The sequence below is a fragment of the Gossypium hirsutum genome, chromosome D04, assembly GCF_007990345.1.
Source record: "Gossypium hirsutum isolate 1008001.06 chromosome D04, Gossypium_hirsutum_v2.1, whole genome shotgun sequence".
Taxonomy (NCBI): domain Eukaryota; kingdom Viridiplantae; phylum Streptophyta; class Magnoliopsida; order Malvales; family Malvaceae; genus Gossypium; species Gossypium hirsutum.
Window position 1 is genome coordinate 54,562,905 of NC_053440.1, and position 20,454 is coordinate 54,583,358.

The 20,454-nt window shown below is 32.6% G+C and overlaps 5 protein-coding genes across 5 annotated transcripts; 3 read left to right on the forward strand and 2 right to left on the reverse strand.

The window, feature by feature from the left end:
* Positions 1–116: 116 nt before the first annotated feature.
* LOC121215967 (cyclin-D3-1) lies at positions 117–2,744 on the reverse strand. Its single transcript, XM_041090947.1, has 4 exons — positions 2,058–2,744; positions 1,315–1,516; positions 647–777; positions 117–557 (listed from the first exon to the last, which is right to left on the reverse strand). Exons 1-4 carry the CDS (start codon positions 2,532–2,534, stop codon positions 426–428), a joined length of 942 nt encoding a protein of 313 aa, XP_040946881.1. The 5' UTR covers positions 2,535–2,744; the 3' UTR covers positions 117–425.
* Positions 2,745–5,884: 3,140 nt separating this feature from the next.
* LOC121215968 (pentatricopeptide repeat-containing protein At4g26680, mitochondrial) lies at positions 5,885–8,076 on the forward strand. Its single transcript, XM_041090948.1, has one exon. It carries the CDS (start codon positions 6,068–6,070, stop codon positions 7,676–7,678), a length of 1,611 nt encoding a protein of 536 aa, XP_040946882.1. The 5' UTR covers positions 5,885–6,067; the 3' UTR covers positions 7,679–8,076.
* A 2,959-nt stretch (positions 8,077–11,035) lies between these two features.
* On the forward strand, positions 11,036–12,712 carry LOC107945138 (uncharacterized protein At4g06744). The gene has a single exon (XM_016878997.2). The coding sequence runs from the start codon at positions 11,199–11,201 to the stop codon at positions 12,546–12,548; it is 1,350 nt and encodes a 449-aa protein (XP_016734486.2). The 5' UTR covers positions 11,036–11,198; the 3' UTR covers positions 12,549–12,712.
* A 3,296-nt stretch (positions 12,713–16,008) lies between these two features.
* Positions 16,009–17,889, reverse strand: LOC121215969 (scopoletin glucosyltransferase). The gene has a single exon (XM_041090949.1). It carries the CDS (start codon positions 17,703–17,705, stop codon positions 16,176–16,178), a length of 1,530 nt encoding a protein of 509 aa, XP_040946883.1. The 5' UTR covers positions 17,706–17,889; the 3' UTR covers positions 16,009–16,175.
* A 1,001-nt stretch (positions 17,890–18,890) lies between these two features.
* Positions 18,891–19,614, forward strand: LOC121215970 (40S ribosomal protein S16-like). The gene has a single exon (XM_041090950.1). It carries the CDS (start codon positions 18,996–18,998, stop codon positions 19,434–19,436), a length of 441 nt encoding a protein of 146 aa, XP_040946884.1. The 5' UTR covers positions 18,891–18,995; the 3' UTR covers positions 19,437–19,614.
* Positions 19,615–20,454: the final 840 nt, after the last annotated feature.

Below are 20,454 nucleotides of genomic sequence, written 5' to 3' on the forward strand. Positions count from 1 at the left end.
GTAATAGGTACATAAATATTTACAGTTTAATCCACATGTTTACAATATGTCTATGTCAGAATCGAACGGCGTGATGAAAATATATTAAAAAGTTAAAGATCAAATTAAAATCCGAATGATAATTTGAGGACGTTTATTGCAAGTAACCCTAATTTATAAAACATTGTTTGTAGATGGAAAGTTAAAAGGAATCTCAATATCTCCATAGGGAAACAAACATACAACAATACATCCTTCAATGCACATTTTTTTTCCTTTCCTTTTTGTTCTTTTGCCCAATTTGCCACCCATCTCTCAACACTATGAACCACCACTTTGGGGTTATTCTTGGAATTGTAGAGATGGAAATACAAATCAAACTTTTTCAACTTAAAAAAAAAGAAAGAAACTTTGTTCCATGAACCGACATAAGCATAATATATCTATTAAGAATGGCTGCTCGCAACGACGACGTTTTGAAAGACCCTGTTGAGCGATGGGGCTCGACTGATCTTCCTCTTTTGAGATTGTTTATTTGATACATCGACGACAAAGTTGTAGCACTCACTTACTCTTTCCTATTTGTAAAACAAGTGGAGCAATGAATGATAAAATAAAAATGGTGATCAAATGATCAAAGTGAATTTTAATTATAAAAATTACCAACCTTTTTTATTTTAAGAACATCTAAGAGCTGATTTTGGTAGTCAATGGGAGTGAATGGCTCGACTTGGTCTATCACATGCATCATTGTTGCGGTGGCCAATACTGAGGGAAGGTAGTGCATAGAACTTGAATCTACAAAAACATGGACTAAATTATGAGATTAAGAAAACACAAATGGGCCCTTTGTTTATTTTTCTTTTACTTTTGTCCATGCTTTTATATTTGGTTAAATTTCATAGAAGGTCCCCATACATTTTTACATATTTAGTCTACTATACTTTGATCATTTTTTATCTTCTACTTTTTGAAATGTGTAAATTTTTTTTATTTCTCAAGGTATTTATCAGAACGAACCCAGTAACTAATCCTCCATATTTTGTAAGCTCATTAAGGGGTAGATGCTGACCATGAGTTTTAAAGCTGCTTCATACCCATGACGAGGATCGAACCCTCAACCACTAGTTAAGGTAGGAGAGATTCTTACCATCTCACCTAACTCCCGTGGTTGAAATGTGTATTTTTAATCTAGCTTCTAGATTAAAAGATAAAGGATTAAAACTTTCAAAATTATAGTAAAAGGGACTAAATTTAAAAAAAATTGTATATAGTATAGAGACCTATAAAATTTGGCCATTTATCTAAAGCTATTGCAAAAAGGGAGGGGCTTACCAGAGATTACACAAAGGAGGAGATGCTCACATCTCTTGAGAAACTCCCAATGGAGATGTGTCTTCAAGCCAAGCCTTCTTATGATGTGATCAATAAATGAAAGTGGGGTAATGGGATGCATTTTCCATTTGAGAGTTGTAAGGATTAAAATCTCCATTCTTTGAATTGTTTTGGCCTCAAAAACATATTTTGTGTCTTCATCCTAAGAACCCCAAAACAAGAAACATGTTAATCTCCTTGAAAATTTATGACAAAATTCCCCCCTAATGGAGATGGCTTAATTTAGCTACAACATGCTTAAAAACTCAATAATTGAAACAAAATGATAGTTTAAGACTATTGTGAATTAAGACTATTGAAGAACTGGGTTCGAAGCTGCCAGTCCATCAAGTGACACAATGATGGTTGAAGCATCAAAAAGGAATGAAAAAATGGGTATAACTCAATAGCTAAAGCATGAGTAAAGCCTTACTAGGGTCGAAACTATTTTCCTACTAGTGACAAAATGATAGGTAAACTTAAGCTGACGGTGAATAAAGCCTTGATGAATTAGGATTGAAATCGAATAATAAAATGATAATTTAAGTATCAAAATAGACTTAAATATAAAAATTAAAAAATAGGTATATTTGAAGAGCTAATCATGAATAAAATTTGTTGATGAACTAGGGTCGGAAGTGTCTGTCTACCGAGCCCTAGTTCATCAACAAAGCCAATGGGTAATATTGAATTTGGGGACATACTTGAAGGTCTAGCAAAAGGGGAACTTGAGTTTCTTCAATTTTTGCAGCCAAAGAAAGACAAGTGACAGCAGCAAGGTGGATCATCCATGGCTTATTATCACTTTGAAAACGAAAGCTAGTCAAGAACCGATCGAGATAGTTAATGGCCAGCACAGCCGTGAGAGTGGTGAAGCCGTAGCGAGCATTGACTTTAAGCACCCATTCAACAGCAACACATCGAGCCATTGCTAGAAACTCATCGGCACCATTGATGGTATCAGGAGCCGGCACCACCTTGTGCTGTGTAGTTTCTTTAGAGAACATTGAAAGAAGCTCTTCATCATCCCAAAACAAGTCTTGGTCAAGGGGGAAAAATGGGTTTCCGCCATTGTTACAAGCACTTGAAGCATCATCATCTTCTTCTTCTTCTTCACAATAGAGAGCATCAATATCATCTAGCAAGGACAAAGGCCGGCTTTGTTCTTGTTCTTCTTGCATTGTTATGTTCTTGTTGTTTTACACTACGAAGAAGAGGGATTTGAGTGACCCATCATCATTCCCTAGCCATGTGAACAATATGAAGAAGAGGGATTTGTTTTTAGTGAGGGTGGGTCATTTTATTTTAATCAAGTCAATGAAATACAATAAGATATTTGTATGTAATGGAAAATTTTATATAAAAAATGTTTTTGGGTATTTGGACAATCTTTTCTGGGTGTGTGCTTTCGGTGTTATTTAGTTGGTGGGCAGAGAAAGAAAAAATGTAAGCAACGGCACACTCACCAAGCTGGGGTCCATGAAAATTATCCCTCTTATTTCGGGTTTGAATTATTTCAATTTAGTCCAAATTCAAAAACTTGATTCCATCATAAAAAGTTACTAATAAGTTTAGCTTAAATACAGAAATGAATCAAATTCGAAGATACTCAATTTTCAAATGATTCGAATCCGAAATCATCCAAACAAGTGACTCGGAATGACCTGAATTCGAGGTCATGTGATCTTAAAAGCTCGAGTGTCAAATTTGAATACTTTGAATTCAAAATTATCTGAATCTTAAAAAACCCAAACTCAAAACTAACACGAATATAAAATAATTCAATCCAAAATTATCTAAACCCGAAAATTTTCAATTTGAATCAAAAACCAACTCCGCTTGCTAAATTGATATGATGAAAAACCACACGTTCTTCTCAATTCTCGTGATCTTATTTTCTCTTCCTCTTCCTCTTCTAATTTATTCATTTATTCGTCTTATAAAATCTTTAATTAAATTGATGTCACGAATCAAATGCTAAATGATTCGAATTCGAAATCATCCAAACAAGTGACTCAGAATGACCTGAATTTGAAATGATTTGATCTTAAAAACTCGAATGTCAAACTTAAATGTTTTAAACTCAAAAAGATCCTCCAACTCAAAATTATCTAAATATGTGAGCTTAAACTCAAAACTAACACAAATGTAAAACATTCCAATCCGAAATTATCCGAACCCAAAATTTTTTAAGCACAAACTGATCCAATTTTGTTTTCTATTCTTGAGATCTTATTTTCTCTTCCTCCTCTTCTTCTAATTTATTCATTTATTTGTTTCAGTTATAAATTTTTAATTAAATTGATATCACGAATTAATCAAATACCAACTTAATTAAAAAATAACAAAATTTTTATAAAAATTATAAAAATATTTGTGTCTTTCTATAATTTTTTATATAAATTAAATATTTTAAACCACAAGTTAAAAAAAAGAAGGCATAATTGTCAAGTTGGAATCTTTGGTGCCCACAAAATGTGGGTATCTACGAAAACAAAAAGTGTATCATTTTATCTAATATATTTTATTATTTTGCAAATAAGTATAAATATTCATTCTTTAAAAAAAAATCATATTCACATAAATTTTGATATATTAATATCTTTTTGGTAGTTGATATATTAATAATTTACATTATATAAGTTTTAAAATATTTATATATCTATATTATTGTTACGTATTCATAATCATCAACTCGAAATCCAGGTATGACCCAGATCACTTATTGGCGACTCGATTGAGCCCTATTAGTTAGATGTGTGCAGGTCTTGAAGTGGGGGTTTGCCAGAAGGGCTCACAAGAGAAGTTTGGTGTCCCAGCTCACATATGCCAAGGAGTTCGTGTGTGAAGGCTACGAAGTACAACAAGCCAACTAAAATGGTACATGTGCCCAATATGCATGAAGCCTATTAAAAACATCAATTCAATGAATAATAACCATGTGTATAAATATTAGATTGTCCTCTTCATTAGGACACAACGAAAAAACACTCAATAATTATATTATTTTTGTCGTATTTTTTTCTTTCTAAATTTCGTTCTACTCACTTATTTTATTAGTTAGTGGTTGACAGTAACTGTCAATTTAGTAAATTCTATAAATATAGATTTAGTACAATTTGTACGATAAAAAATATAAGCATATTATTAAATATAATATCAAATATCAAATGATATGTTTAATATATCATTTGTTATTCGAATTCGACACTTTTTTGAACATGATATCTGTGTTATTTTTAGGTCAATCTGGTATATATATTTGGTACCCAAAGATAATAATATTAATTTTTTTAGTGGTTTCGGGTTTTTAGGATTGGTTTGATGAAAATTATTTGCTATTATTATTATGTTTGAATTTTTCATGATTTTGTTGGTATAATAAATTTAGTGTTAATAATTTTATGTTTAATTTGTCAAATATAGTCTGATGGATGTAATTTTATTTGGGTTTTAGAGTTAATATGATGAAAATAACTTTCATCAAATCAACTCTAAAACCAAAATTGAACACCAAAAGCAATGTTACTTTCATGTACTAAAATGTATAACTTTTGTTAAATTCAGGTACCATGATGGACCAAAAATATCATAGGTATCATATTAGGAAAAAATGTCAAACTCAAGTATTAAATTATGTATTTAGCCTTATTTTTATCTATAGGTTAAACTATACCATCAGTCACTAAATTATGGGTAAGTTTTTATTTTGGTCACTTAACTAAAAGAAATTACAATTGGGTCATTGAACTATTTGAAATGTTTTTATTTAAGTCACTAGGCTGTTAATTGAAAAATACATTTGGTAAATAGAAATAAAAAAGGAATATTTCTTTCTTTTTTCATTTTTTTGACTTTTAAAAAGCGTGAAAATAACTTTTTATTGTTTTCTAATTTTCACATATTTTTAATTTTCAAAATTTCCAACTAACATATTTTCCATTTTTCAAAAAAATAAAAACAAAAAACATTTATTCCCTAAAACCAAACGGAGCCTGTTGAAAAGACAATTATCTTGCTTGCAAACATATCTGGGTGGGATTAAATATATGACGAGATTACCTAATATTGTAATCATCATTGGTCAACAAGAAGAATATTCGACTATTTGAGAATGTATCACTTTGGGAATTCCAACAATTTGTTTAATCGATACAAATAGTGATCCCGATCTTGCAGATACTCCGGTTCTAACAAATGATGACGTTATATCTTCAATTCGATTCTAACTATATACAAAATTCTTGATTAATGATAAAATAAATAAAATATATTTTGGAACTACATAACTATGAAATCGGTTACTGAATCGCACAAAAGAAAACTGTGGGCTGAATGGGCCTCAACTCCAGCAGCTACATGCTCCGACTGCAGCTTTTTGTTCCACCGGTCTTGGGCTGCCGAGGGTATCCCCATTCATGGGTAGCCAATTTCTCAATGGTTGATGGGTTTGGCTTTGTTCCCTCCCCAAGCTGGGGTGGGTCTATACTATATCCTCCATGGTTTAGGTAGCATTTACTCCTTTAGCCCATCTTTTCCTCAAAAAAACTGTTGCTGAACTCTGAAAGTCTGGGGTATTAGAAAGCAGAGAAACCTTCACTGCCTCAGTAGCTGCGTTCAAATGGTGATTTCAGGTGATAACGAAAACTTCCCCTTTATTGCTGGTTTCTTTTGAACTGTAAGATTGCAAGTTTCTTTTTATCTGCTTCATTTCATGAATAATTTCCTGAGTCGTCACTTCTCAACTTTGTTCGATTCTGTTGAAGTAAAACCTACTTCTTTAAAACCCTTAATTGATGTGAATTCAAGCAGAAAGAAGTGGAACCCGATTCCAATTCCCTTCAGAACAATCCCTGAACCCAGAGGTCAAGACCTTGATTTTGTGAATGTTGTCCATAGTCACCTCATTCACTCTGATTGGAATAAGCTTAATGCTTTATCCACCCACTTTACCCCATTTAGAGTTAGGCATGTTTTGTTAAAGATTCAAAAGGACCATGTTCTTTCTCTTGAGTTCTTCAATTGGGTTAAAAATCGAAACCCCACTTCACATTCCCTTGAAACTCATTCAGTGATTCTCCACATTCTCACCAAAAACCAGAAATTCAAATCCGCTGAATCGGTTTTGAGGAGTCTTCTTGTGTCTGGTTCATTGGAATTGCCAGCTAAGATGTTTGATGTGATGCTGTATTCTTACCGAATTTGCGATTCCTCTCCTCGTGTGTTTGATTTACTGTTTAAGACATATGCACATGCCAAGAAGTTTAGGAACGCTACGGATGCTTTCTCTCGGATGAAGGATTATGGGTTTTTTCCAACTATTAAGTCGTGTAATGCATATTTGAGCTCATTGCTTGATTTACATAGGGTGGATATTGCTTTGGGGTTCTACAGAGAAATGCAGCGTTGCAGGCTTTCTCCCAATGTATACACTTTCAATATAGTAATTCATGCGTTTTGCAAGTCAGGAAAACTTGACAAGGCTATGCAAGTGTTAAGAGAAATGGAGATTATGGGTTTTACTCCTACTGTAGTATCTTACAACACATTGATTGCAGGGTGTTGTAACAAGGGTCTAATGAGCTTAGCCATGAAGCTTAAAAGCTCAATGGGGAAAGGTGGAGTGCATCCAAATGTGGTTACTTTTAACACCCTTATTAATGGTTTTTGTAAGGAAGGGAAATTACATGAAGCAAATAAGGTTTTCAATGAGATGAAAGCCCTTAATCTGGCTCCAACTATTGTAACTTACAATACTTTGATAAACGGGTACAGTCAAGTAGGTAAGAGTGAGATGAGCAACAGGCTTTATGAGGACATGTTGAAGAATGGAGTTAAGGCTGATATACTGACATACAATGCATTGATACTGGGATTATGCAAGGAGGGTAAGACAAAGAAAGCTGCCTATCTGGTTAAAGAACTTGACAAGGACAACTTGGCTCCAAATGCTTCAACATTTTCTGCTCTTATTAGTGGGCAGTGTGTCAGGAAGAACTCTGACCGTGCATTCCAGCTTTATAAGACCATGATCAGGAGTGGTTTTCATCCAATTGAAAACACTTATAGTATGTTGATTTCTACCTTGTGCAAGAATGAAGATTTTGATGGAGCAGTGCAGGTACTAAATGATATGATTGATAGATCAGTGGTTCCCGACTCTGGTACTTTGTTTGAGCTGCACAAGGGACTCAGCCGATGTGCTAAAAATCAATTGGCAATTATCCTATGCAAAAAACTGGAAGATAGACATCTGATGCCAAAAGGTTTTGATAAATCCAAAATTATCAGTTCTCAACCAGAAAATGAGGACAAGACATCTTGATATAACTTGTGGCATTTTGTATATTCCAACTCCAATACTCTGATGCTGTCAAGTTGACACTGTGGATTGCATTTTTATTTGAGGGTATGCCCTAAGACAACTTTGTTTAGTTGAAGTAAAGATTCCTATTGTCTGTACCAAAGCAATAGGAAGGTGCCTATTGTTGATCTCTGAAACAAACCATCGCCTGTTTAATTTTATTAAATATTATACATTTTGGAATGAGGCAGATGGTCTACAAATATGCTTTTTAACAATTTATGGGCTGGTTATTGCATTGACACTCTTTTTGTTTCTCCTTCTGTAATGTAAATTCCTTTGTTTGGCCTATAAACATTAGGACTATGTATTTGATTCTTTTTGCATATTCTATTATTGAGGACCACTTCTTTTTTTTATATTTTAGTTGTTAATAACCTTTATATATATATGTATATATATACATCCTTTTTGACTTGGTAGCATTTTAAACTCATCCTTGTGGATTTGTATTATTAGAATACTTTGTATTTTCTTTACAATTTGTAAAAAGTTGATCTCTTAGTTTTACGAAAAAGTCATTTTAGTCATTTCATGTCTTTTAGCCCTTACATTTACGTTGTTTGTGAAATCACCTAAAAATGAATGGAAAAAGTTAACGCTTTGTTAATTTTGCTGGCATGACATATATGTAAACTTTCATGTGCATGCCACACCATCAATTAATTAAAATTTTAAATTTTAATAATTTCAAAAAATTGGTTTTGAAAATTAAAAATTATTAATTAATTGCTAACTTGGTATACACGTGGATGCCACGTTAGCAAAGTTAACGATCGTTAATTGTTCCATCTATTTTAGAGTGATTTGACAAACAATACGAATTTAAGGATTAAATAAAAGGTTAAAATGACTATTTATATTAAGTTGGAGGGTCGAAATAAGTTATTAGAGCTTTACAAAACTAAATTAGAGTTATCTTAATATATTTAAGATGTGAAATTGAATAGATTTTATATTAGCATTTGTAATTTAATTCTATTTTATAAGACCCCACTTGACATTATAAGATTTACTTACCAAAGTCTCACTAACTTTTAAATCATTGACTTTCGTCTAACCCTATTTTATTTTTGTATTTTTATAAAAAAGAAAATATAAAAAATAAATAAATCATATACACGTACATATTATTAGATATACTTCGTCAAATCATACCTCTTCAAAGGATAACGTTAAGGTAAGTCAATAGACCTTGTCAAACTTCACCCCAAGGATCACTACATCATCGATCTAACAAGGGAGCGACTCTCGACAAATCAATAGAGGATACATGCTCTATGAAAGTGTTCTTCTCTCTAAAGCACAACCTAATCATCCAGACCAACGACAGTACTCTTTGGTTCTCATCTTAATCTTCAATCCCTTCATTTTTCACTTTTTTCTTATAATTCTTAATCTACACTTTGTAAACTATAACGATTAATAAGAAGACACAAGTGAAAAGGTTTTTATTATAATGAATGTCGACAAAAGAAAAATTCGAGATTTAAAGTTGTTTACTTGTTCTGCATGTTGACCTCAAACCCGCCGGTCTTTATTGTTTTTTATTTTAATTATTATGAAGCATATTAATTTAGTGGAACATGCCGATTGAGTCTTTAACTCAATTAATATAAATATTATTGTCAATACAGGAGGATGTGAGTTTGAGTACATTGAAACCCATTATCCTCCTATTTATGGGATAGGGAAGAGTCAACAATGAAAAATTAGCAGGGACAAAGTATTTCAACTATAGAATTACGATGAATTTAACAATATTTATTCCGCAACATATTTAATGATTGGATAAACTTTCACAATGAGAGATTATGATATATCATTTTTTTATCTATTTATATATATATATATATATATAATCTCAAATGTCAAAACCTTCAACCTCCAACAGTTTTGAAGCAGCCACAAAAAAATCAACGGTGGGGACTGACCTCATCGTCCTTAGTTCTTAATTTGATGTGTCCGGCTGCAACCACTCCATTTTGCTTTTTCTTTTTTCTCCTTCGAGACCTCGCGAATCTTGAATGGTATATGTATTGTTGTCAATGTAAGAAGGCATAAGTTTGAGTGTGCCAAAACATATTATCCTCGTATTTACAGGTTAGGAAAGGATATTGTATAAAAAAAAAAGCATATATGATCAGAATCTATAATGAAATTGTTAAAAAAATTTAATAAATGTAATATTTTCTACCCAAAATCAATAATTTATAATCAATTGTAATAAATATGAACATTTAATACCAAAGTCCAAAAAAAATATTAAAATAATTATCTTATATAGAAGTAGATTACGCTATATATCAATACGGAAGACCTGTACTAAAAATTAAATTGCATTTTGCTCATTCATTCAAAAAATAGATAAATTAATCCCTGTACGTTAGATCAAATGATAATTCTTTCCATTTCTACTATAAAAAATGGCATGATTAAAAGAATAACCAAACAAGTTACACGTGTACCTCATATTGTATATAGAACCAACTTTTAAGAGTAGAAATGGATGAAATTTTTAACAGAATGACCAATTTACTCTTTGATCTAATGTACGAAGACTAATATGCCCATTTTTAGTAGAAGAAGCAAAATGCAATGCGACTCTTAATACAAAGACCTCTATGATACTTTAATCTATTTTATAGGTTAAAGAACAAAAAATACATACACATATATATAATTAAAAATCGTAAATGATGGTTTTTTTTTTATTTCTATACAATACTTAAAATTACCCATAATCCTTCTCTAATATTTAAATAAGAGGATAAATGTACTACAATCGCTCGAACCCACATCTCATTATATTAACAATAATGCTGATGCCAACTAAATTAAGAGTCTATCGACATAAATGATTGGTTTTTAAAACAAAACAAAACTTCTTTTTTATTAAAATGGTGCGAGGTTAACTCATCATATCAATCACATTTTATTAAAATAATCATGAAGAATATTTTTAAAAAATTTTATGCACCATAAATATATGAGTTTCATGCATCCTCAATAAATAACATTACACCTCATCATTGAATAAAATTAATCTTGTTCGAGTCGAGAATTTAAAATAGACGATTACAATTTTACCCTCTTATAATTATTAAATTAAAAATTATATATGATTAAAATTACATTTTAATCCTTGAAATTATTCGTAAATCTTTGCCATTATCTAGATGGAAATATGAAAAGGAATCTTAAGAAGTAAGAACAATGAGTAGGTAATAAGAATGTCTCTTTCACGGACAAAGATGGAGCAACAGACCCTTACCCAAGACAACCATGAACGATATATAATATATATATACAAACAAACACTATACAGATACATACACAGATTATTTTAGTCGATGCTGGTGAAGCTTGACTTTCCTCAATAATGGTCTACTCTGGTTCTTAATATAAATCGGGTTTGGGTTTTCCGGCATTTTCTCCAAGGAATCTGCCGAGAAAATAATTTCAGAGGGAGCAAGAAAAAATGGGTACCCTTTCACTTTCCACTTCAGCTTTGCTCTTCACCATTGTTTTCCATTCATGTTTAGCGGCGAGCAACGATGATCCATTGACGGGGACAAAAAGGGAAGCATTAGAAATAATCATCGGCGGCGGAGGAGGCGAAGCTCCATCACCTTCCGACGAATTCCCACCGTCTTCACCGCCATGCAAGCATTTCCAGAACGAAAATGGCTGCTTCGAGAACGCAAGGTTAGCCAAAGCCTACGACGTGATCCAAAGGTTCAAGGAGAAAATCAAGGTCGATGCTAATAGCGAGAAGTACTTGAAAACATGGTGTGGAACTGATGTTTGTAAATACAGAGGCATTTATTGTGACATACGTCCGGACGTGAAAGAAAAAGCCGTCGCCGGCGTTGATTTCAACGGAGCTAAATTCGCCGGTTGTGATGGTACACTTCCTCTTGATGGGTTCTTTGATGAGTTAGATGATTTAGCTATATTCCATGCTAATTCAAATAACTTCACCGGTACCGTCCCGTTTAAAGCATCGAAAATCAAGTATTTATATGAACTTGATCTTAGTAACAACAAGATCGCCGGTGGGTTTCCGATGAAAACTCTCAGTGCTATGAATTTGACCTTCCTTGATTTAAGGTATAATTCATTAAAAGGTACTGTTCCGCAACAAGCGTTCGATTTAACCCTCGATGTGTTCTTCATCAACAATAATAACTTCGCCCCACAAATGTTACCCACTAATCTCGGCGACACGACGGCCGTTTACCTCACATTTGCTAATAACAACTTCACAGGATCAATCCCGGCGAGTATCGGCAAAGCTCGAAACCTTCTCGAAGTGCTTTTCCTTAATAATCAACTCACTGGGTGTTTACCGTACGAGATCGGAAACTTGACTCAATCGACGGTGTTCGACGCCAGTTCTAACAAGCTTACTGGTCCGATACCGTACTCTTTTGGGTGCTTGAAAAAGATGCAGATTCTCAGTTTGACTAACAATCAATTTTACGGTGAAGTGCCGGAGACGGTATGTAAGCTTCCTATGTTAAACAAATTATCTTTGTCGAACAATTATTTCACCCACGTCGGACCGGCTTGCCGGGGTTTGATAGAGAAAAAGAAACTCGACGTGAAGAAGAACTGTATCTACGGCCTCCCTAATCAACGATCGGAGAAGGAGTGTGTGGAGTTTTTCTTGAAGAAGAAGGATTGTCCGAGGATGGAAACGTTTTATTGGGTTCCTTGTGTGAAACATGGTTATGATTATTATAAATATTCCGAAGAAGGAAAGTCGCCGGCGGCGGCGCCCTCTGCTAGAACTTATAGTACTCTTAAACCTCATCATCGGCTGTGATTGACTTTTTAAGATGATCATGGATTTGACCTTCATGATCGTGCATGTGTATCATTGGTTTTTTTTTTTTATGCATAATTCTTTCTGCTTCATACATTTGATGCAGAATTTCAATGTATTGAATTTTATTTTCGTGAATAAATCAAACTTATTTCATCTTTTAATTGGGATTTAATATAATTATTATAACAAACATCTTACAATAATGATAATAAAAATGTGAATAAAAGTCGATTAAATTCTAATTCAGTTGACATTGACATTGTTGCTAGTATAGGAGTTCGTATGCTCGAGCATGCTAAAGCGCTTTTATTCTCTTATTTAAAAGTTGGGATGAGAGTAAATTTCTTTACTTGAATACTGTCATTAGTCAACCAAACCACGAGCAGATTGACAACAAATTTATATTCAAATCTTCGATTGACATCAATAATAAGTTCATCTTTTAAATAACCCTACCCGTTACTTCTTATAAGTAATTAACGGTATTCGTTTTTGTACTAACTAATATTAGTTTAACAGTAAAAAGAATCAAATTACATCTAAATTTGAGCATAATAAAGTAACCAAAATTAAATTTTAATCTTTTTTTGACTCAAACAATTTTGTCACCGTCGATCCAAAAACTCAAAAGAAAATATTTGTACACGGATTTGATATATTTCTTAATTTACATTCAACTTCAAAACTTTTGATTAATTACGTTCACTTGAAAAGTACATTATATGTTTAAATCCATTTGAACTCGCAACTTTCAAGAATGCATTGGTATTCGTATAATTGATAATTAAATTTAAATAAAAAATTTAAATTATTAGCTAAGCAAACTTCAAAAAAGATTAGCTGGCATAAAATTCCTCTTAGATGAAGGTTGTATAATATTTGTCTACCCCTAGGTAAATAGTTTAGCAAAACAAGTGGACTTTCTTCCCCTTTGTTTAATGGCAATTATTGGCAATTTTAGGGGCCAAAACCATTGCATGTCCCTTTATATGCCCTTTAAACATATTAAAATATAAATATTAGATATGATATATTACATGTTTACCATTATACTCACTTAAAATGTATATTACAGGTATAAATTCATTTGAGAACGAATATGGACATCACATATATAATTAGGGTAATTATATGTTATTATTTACCATCATAATAGATTTGCCCGAATTAAAAGTGATCTAATTTGGTTATGGTTTATTGGGCTTTAATTATTAAATAAAGTATGAGATTCAAATATGTGTAGATACTCTAGTAACTAATTTCTAATTGATGATGGGATGCTGATTAGAAATTAGGGCTAATGTGCCAAAATTATATATATTAGGGTTATGGTCCCCAAATTATATACAATGTAACTTTTCTAATATCACATCTTTAGAAAAGAGAGAGCCACCGTGCTAATATGGAATATCAAAACCCCAAGAACCGTAGATTCTATGAACTTGATGAATTCAGGTACGGTTTCGCGTCTAATTTTGTTATTGATTTATTTTTGATGATTTGATATGACAGATCCTAGTTTATAATTCTAATTTTATATTAGATATTATTTACGGTTCTAACACTTGCAACTTTTAAGAATCTTCATCAGTATTCATATCGTTTCTAAATAAATTTAAATAAAAAATTATTTATTAATTTATTAAATTATGAGCTAAGCAAACTTCCAAAAAGATTAGCTTGCATGAAATTCCTATTGGATGATGGTAGTAAAATATTTGCCTACCTCTAACCCTAGAGTACCAATAATTAGCAAAATATTGGTAAATAGGTTAACAAACAAGTGGACTTTCTTCCCCTATGTTTAATGGCAATTATTGGTAAATTGGAGTTTTCTTAGGCTTAAAAGTTTTTTTTTAATTAAAATCATTATTAGTTATAATCCTAAATTTTTAAAAAAATATATTTAATCTCGACATGATAAAATCAGAAAATTATTTTTGAGGACCAGATATGAGTAATAATTTTTTAGAAGTCAAAATACAATTTTACCATTATACTAATATATAATTTCGGATTAAAAACATATTTGGGGCTAAGACCACTGATTTTAGACAAAAATTGATTGCAAGTACAATGAAGTTAATGGATTATTGCAAAACAACCTTTGTTCTTTTGCTTCTTAATTTTACTTCCGGTCCCTATATTATTTGAACTTTTAAAATTTAGTCATGATCTGTTTTTAATTATAACAATTTAGTTCATTTACTCGTATGATTTGAAAATTAAAATTTAATTGATAACATTAGTATTTAACTTCCATTAAATTCGAAACCATGGCATTTTAATACTCAAATGTCTGATTTAAAAACTAAAAGCTAAACTGATAGCACTTATTCACATTTAACATAAATCATTTACCAGTGTTATCAACTGGACCTTAATTGTATTAAATTTTTGGAACTAAAAGTAACAGGACTAAATTTCCAATGGCCGAAATGTATAGGGACCTGAGGACAAATTAGACCTTTGCTTGCAACAATAATGGAATCAGCGGACATCAAAAGATGAGCTGGAGAAAGGGCCCATTATGATTGATCTAATTAATTAATTAATATATATATATTCTTTTTTTGGTTGAGTTTTTTAAAGGGTAAACTGTAAAAATAGTCACTTTTGTTTGCCTCATATTACATTTTAGTCACTTACTTTATCGTTTTGTTACGAAGTGGCCACTCTACCGTTAAATTCCGTTACCTCCCTAATGGCGGTCCTACGTGACAGTCCAAATGAGTTTTAAATGCCAACTTGGATGTCCAGTTGTTAAGAGGAAAATAGGTTTTTAATTAAATAAATTTAATTTAGACTGCAATGTAGGAACACTTCATAACAAAACGATAATGTAAGTGACTAAAACGTAACATTTCAAACATAAGTGATTGAAATATAAAATAAGATAAATAAAAGTGACTATTTTTATAGTTTATCCTTTTTAAATGCAGTTGTTTGCAATTTTCTATTAGGACTGATTTGACTTTCGAATTATTTTGAAAGGGTTTTTTAATCTTTACTTTTATAAGGTTTTAAACTTTTCTTTTTACAGAAAATTTGAATTAATTTGTTGCATATATTATTTTAAAGGCAAATTCATTAATTCATCCAATGAATAAAAATAATATAATTTAAGAAAAATAATAATGACACTCGTTGTAGATGGTGAAGGATAAGCTCTATCAATATAACAAATGTTTTAGCCTCAGCATTAATGAGAACATTATAACATATTGGTAATTGATTTTGTCACAACTCATGTACGACATATCTAGAGTGATTGCAAGCACTTAATATGATAAGAAAATCGGCTCTGAATGGTCCAAAGCGGCGAACAAAAATTGACAAAATAATCGAACATTTGTTAAACTAGAGAGTACGACAATAAAATCATCATTAAAATCACTTGCAAAAGGACGATCATATGCAATACTAAAAACGTGCTATATGAGTAGATAAAAACTTCTAAAACTGAAGACTTATTAAACAATGAAAAAAAATATAAAACTTAAAACAATGTTGTACTATTTTATTAATGCTTAAAATATATATATTTTTAGAATATTCTAATATAATTTATTCCAATATAAATACTATAAAAATAAATTTCGCAAAACTTAAAAAAAATCTCCATTATTTGCATGTTTTCATGGCGATAGAGCTTAGTTCACCGATCAAAGCATTCAAATGAGATTCCGACGAACCACCATCTTCAACAGCCTTCTTCGCCATATCTGCAAATCTCTTAGCTCTATTTCTCATTTCCATGGCTTTCTCCCCCACCATTATCTCCTTCACGGCCTTCTCTATCGCTTCACTCTTCACGAAATCCCCAACAAGTCTCTTCCATTTCCGAGCACCAACACCAACCCCAATCTTCAATACCTCAACCGACAGCTTCTCATTATAAAACTGCTCGGCAGCCACCGGCCAAGTAATAACAGGCACGCCGGCAGTCACCGATACGAGAATGGAGTTCCACCCACAATGTGTGACAAACCCACCAATGGCTTCGTTTTCAAGAATCAAAACTTGGGGTGCCCATCCTCTTATAACCAATCCTTTCCCTTCCATCCTCTTCTCAAATTCAAGCAACCAATTTTCTTTTCCTTTTTCATCATTACTTTCCTTCTCTTTTCTCACTACCCAAACAAACTGTTGACCCGAAGCTTCAAGCCCTTTTGCTATTTCCATGAGTTGTGAATCAACGAAGTTTGTTGTACTGCCGAAGCATATATAAACGACTGAATTTCGATCCTTTGATTGTAACCATTTTAAACACTCGTGTTCTTCAATTGATGAATATTGTTTCCCTCTTTCGGCTTTATTAATAACCCCTTTAGTTGATAACGATATAGGACCAACATACCACGCCCGTCGTCCCAAAAAATCAGTGTAATGATCGGCGTAAACAGATTCAAGCTCGTAAAAGCTATTAACGATGACCCCAAAGCATTCCGATTCAGTTTCTTTACTATCGTTGAACAACTTCGTCCGCCATGTTTCTTGTTTAACGTAATCTTGTAATTCAGCGGTCGTCATCTTTATGTCGTCGCCGGGAAAGTTCGGTATCGTAAAGGTTTCTTTACTTTTATGAGGCTGGTACAACCGAACATGTTCCATGGCGGATAAGGAAAAAACACAGGTTCCGTGAAAAACAATCCTCGGAATCTTGAACATAGCAGCAACTTCAGTCGTCCATGGAAAGAACATGTCGGCAACGAGACAATGAGGACAGTGTTGTTTAAGGAGATCAGAAAGAGGTTGTTTAAGCATTTCAACAGCTAAGAAGAACTTAGGCATCATGTCCGGTGACGGAACTTTGTCTGTATCATCACATCCGTCGGGCAATCCAGCTTCGACGGCGGGGAATTTGATGACAAGGGTGTCGATTTGGTACCCGAGTTTATTGGCTTTGTGGGTTACTTTTTTAATATGGGGTGCGTTAGATGGGGTGGCGATGATGGTCGATTTAACGCCTTTGGTGGCGAAGAGGATGGCTAAATCGATGAAAGGGATAGTATGGCCGTGAGCCATGAAAGGGAAGAAGAAGATATGAAGCTGTTGAGTCATGGTGGTGAAGATTTTTTGGGAGTGAAATGGTAAAAAGACTGGTGTGTTGAGTTTTTTGTAAGTGGATTTGTTGTTGGTAATGGTAGCCATGAAAATGGGGTGACAGGTCAAAGTTGAAGAACTCGAGGATCAATGTCGTTGAAAATGATGTTAGTGGCAATCCTTGTGATTTGTCTATGGGAAACGTAAGCCATTACGTCTTGAAGTTGGAAAAGTAAAGTTTTAAAAGTTAAGTGCACCACCATGTACCACAACTGACAATATAAGGATGAGTTTGAATCAGAGATACGTTTTGTTAACGTAAAAATAATAGCGACAAGAAGATTAGATATTGTAATAATATTATAATATAAAATAAAAAATAAGATAAACACACTGTACCATACTTAATCTTACATTCAAACCTACCATAAAAGTAAAGTTTTTGAATGTTTAGATTAAGAAAAAATTAAATTATAAAGTTTAATTGTTAGTTTTAGAATTAAATTGAATAAAATGTAAAATTATCATAAAATTTTCGTAGAAATATGTAGTAGAGGGTTTTTCACTGTGTTTCCTTCTTGTTGATCTCACACATCAATAATTGGTATGGTAAGCGTGAGCAATATGACTTTTTAGTCTTAGACAAATGCTCCCATCATCTCGGCCAACTCCACCAACTAACGTTCCAACTAACTCTACCATTCCAATTAAACCAAGGTCTACCCAAACAATTTATATTTTTATATTTGCTTTACTATTATCATAGCCATTAACAACCCAAACACTTTCAACTCGAATTCAAATTGGTTTGAACTAAAAAGAACCAAAACTCGAGATCACTTGAATAAAAGTAACTCAAAATGATCTTAGCTTCAAGTGAATCATCCAAGTTGAAATACCCAAACTCGAAAATGATTGAATCCAAATAAAATATTATATAATTTTAATACTTCCCTTATTTGTAGGTTTATCCAAATAATTTATATTTTTATATATTTGTTTCACACTACCATAGTCGTAAAAATAGATAAATTTTCAATAAAAGGACCATTTTATTTTGTTACCTAATGCATAAGAATTAATTTATTTATTTTTTGAATAAGAAATTATAATATAACTTTTAATACGGACCTCCATAATACTTTTATCATGCATATCTAGAATTTTTTGTCAGGCCCAAGTTGAATCTCCTAAAATGAATCAGCCCTTAAAAGGCTTCAACCAAAATTTATCCCCAAAACGCAGCGTTTCATGCTTTATTTTAAAAGAAAAAACCCTAAACCAAACCCTAGTATTAATATTTAATAACTAAACGCCGCACATTTTCTTGTCTAAAGGTCTTCAGATTTCAGCAAAGAGTAAACGCCTCGTTTCCGCAAAAACCCTAGAGAGAACAAAATGGCGGAAAGAGCTCCAATCGAGTCCGTACAATGTTTCGGTCGGAAGAAGACAGCGGTAGCCGTAACCTATTGCAAGAGAGGCCGCGGTCTGATCAAGATCAACGGTTGTCCCATCGAGTTAGTTGAGCCGGAGATCCTCCGTTTCAAGGCCGTGGAGCCTATCCTTCTCCTCGGTCGCCAACGTTTCGCCGGCGTCGACATGAGGATTCGAGTCAAAGGTGGAGGTCACACATCTCAGATCTACGCTATCCGTCAAAGCATTGCCAAAGCCCTCGTTGCTTTTTACCAGAAGTACGTTGACGAGCAAAGCAAGAAGGAGATTAAGGATATTTTGGTCAGGTACGATAGGACTTTGCTGGTGGCTGATCCGAGGAGGTGCGAACCGAAGAAGTTCGGTGGGAGAGGTGCTAGGGCAAGGTTCCAGAAGAGTTACCGTTGAAGAAATTTCACGGTTTGTTTTCAGAAATCTGTGTTTTTGTACCTTTTTTTTCAAGATTTGATATGGATATGATGTTGGTTTTGATTAATTAACTGTTCCTGTTGTCAGAATTTTGAATGTTTGTGTTGTATTAATCTTAATTTAGACTCGGTGATTGAATCTATAATGTGTTATCCAATGATTATTGTGGTTTCTTTATTTGATTGGCTATTCTACGATGATGATTTAAATGAGTATCATTCCCTAATGCAATTAGGGATTTACTTTGTGGATAGCGCTAGCTACAGTCTTTGCAACTTCAGTTAAGCTTCTTTCCCTCTTCATTAGGAAGAAGATAAATTGAATTAAAAATCATTGGAATTTAGATCAAAAATAAATAAGGAAAGGATCTATAATAGTTTGGGTATAATTAAGGATGAGTTTGGATGTGCAGCGTGTTTATCTGCGCTTAGTGTAAAAACAACGGTGGCGGTGAGATTAAATACTGTAGCGTTACTATAGCGCGAGACAAAAAGTAAGCTAAACGCACTGAACCGCACTCCACTGTCCAACCAAACCTATCCTAAGTTTATTAATCAATTTTCGTATTCGAGTTCTAACTCGAACTCAACTAAGCTCATACTCAATCAAGATTGAGTTAGGTTTAGTGTTATTTGTACTTATCAAGGGTATATGATTTAATAAAATATAAATATTACAAATATATAGTAAAAATGTAAATAACTTTTAAGGGTTAAATAGTGTGGGCCTCTTTAGATTAATGTTTATTTTCAATGCAGTGCGTTTAATTTTCTTTTTCTTTCATGTTACAATATTATTACAGTATTAATAATCAATATTATGAAAATTGGATTAGATGGTTCACTCAATGGTTGAATCATTTTTAAAAATTCGTAAAAATAAATATTTTTAAAAACGAATCACTTTTTGTTAGAAAAATTTGTTTTGGGTTTTTCATCTGTTCAAAAAAACTACATCTACTTTTTTCCTTATAGGTTGATTTTTAATTCAATCGATT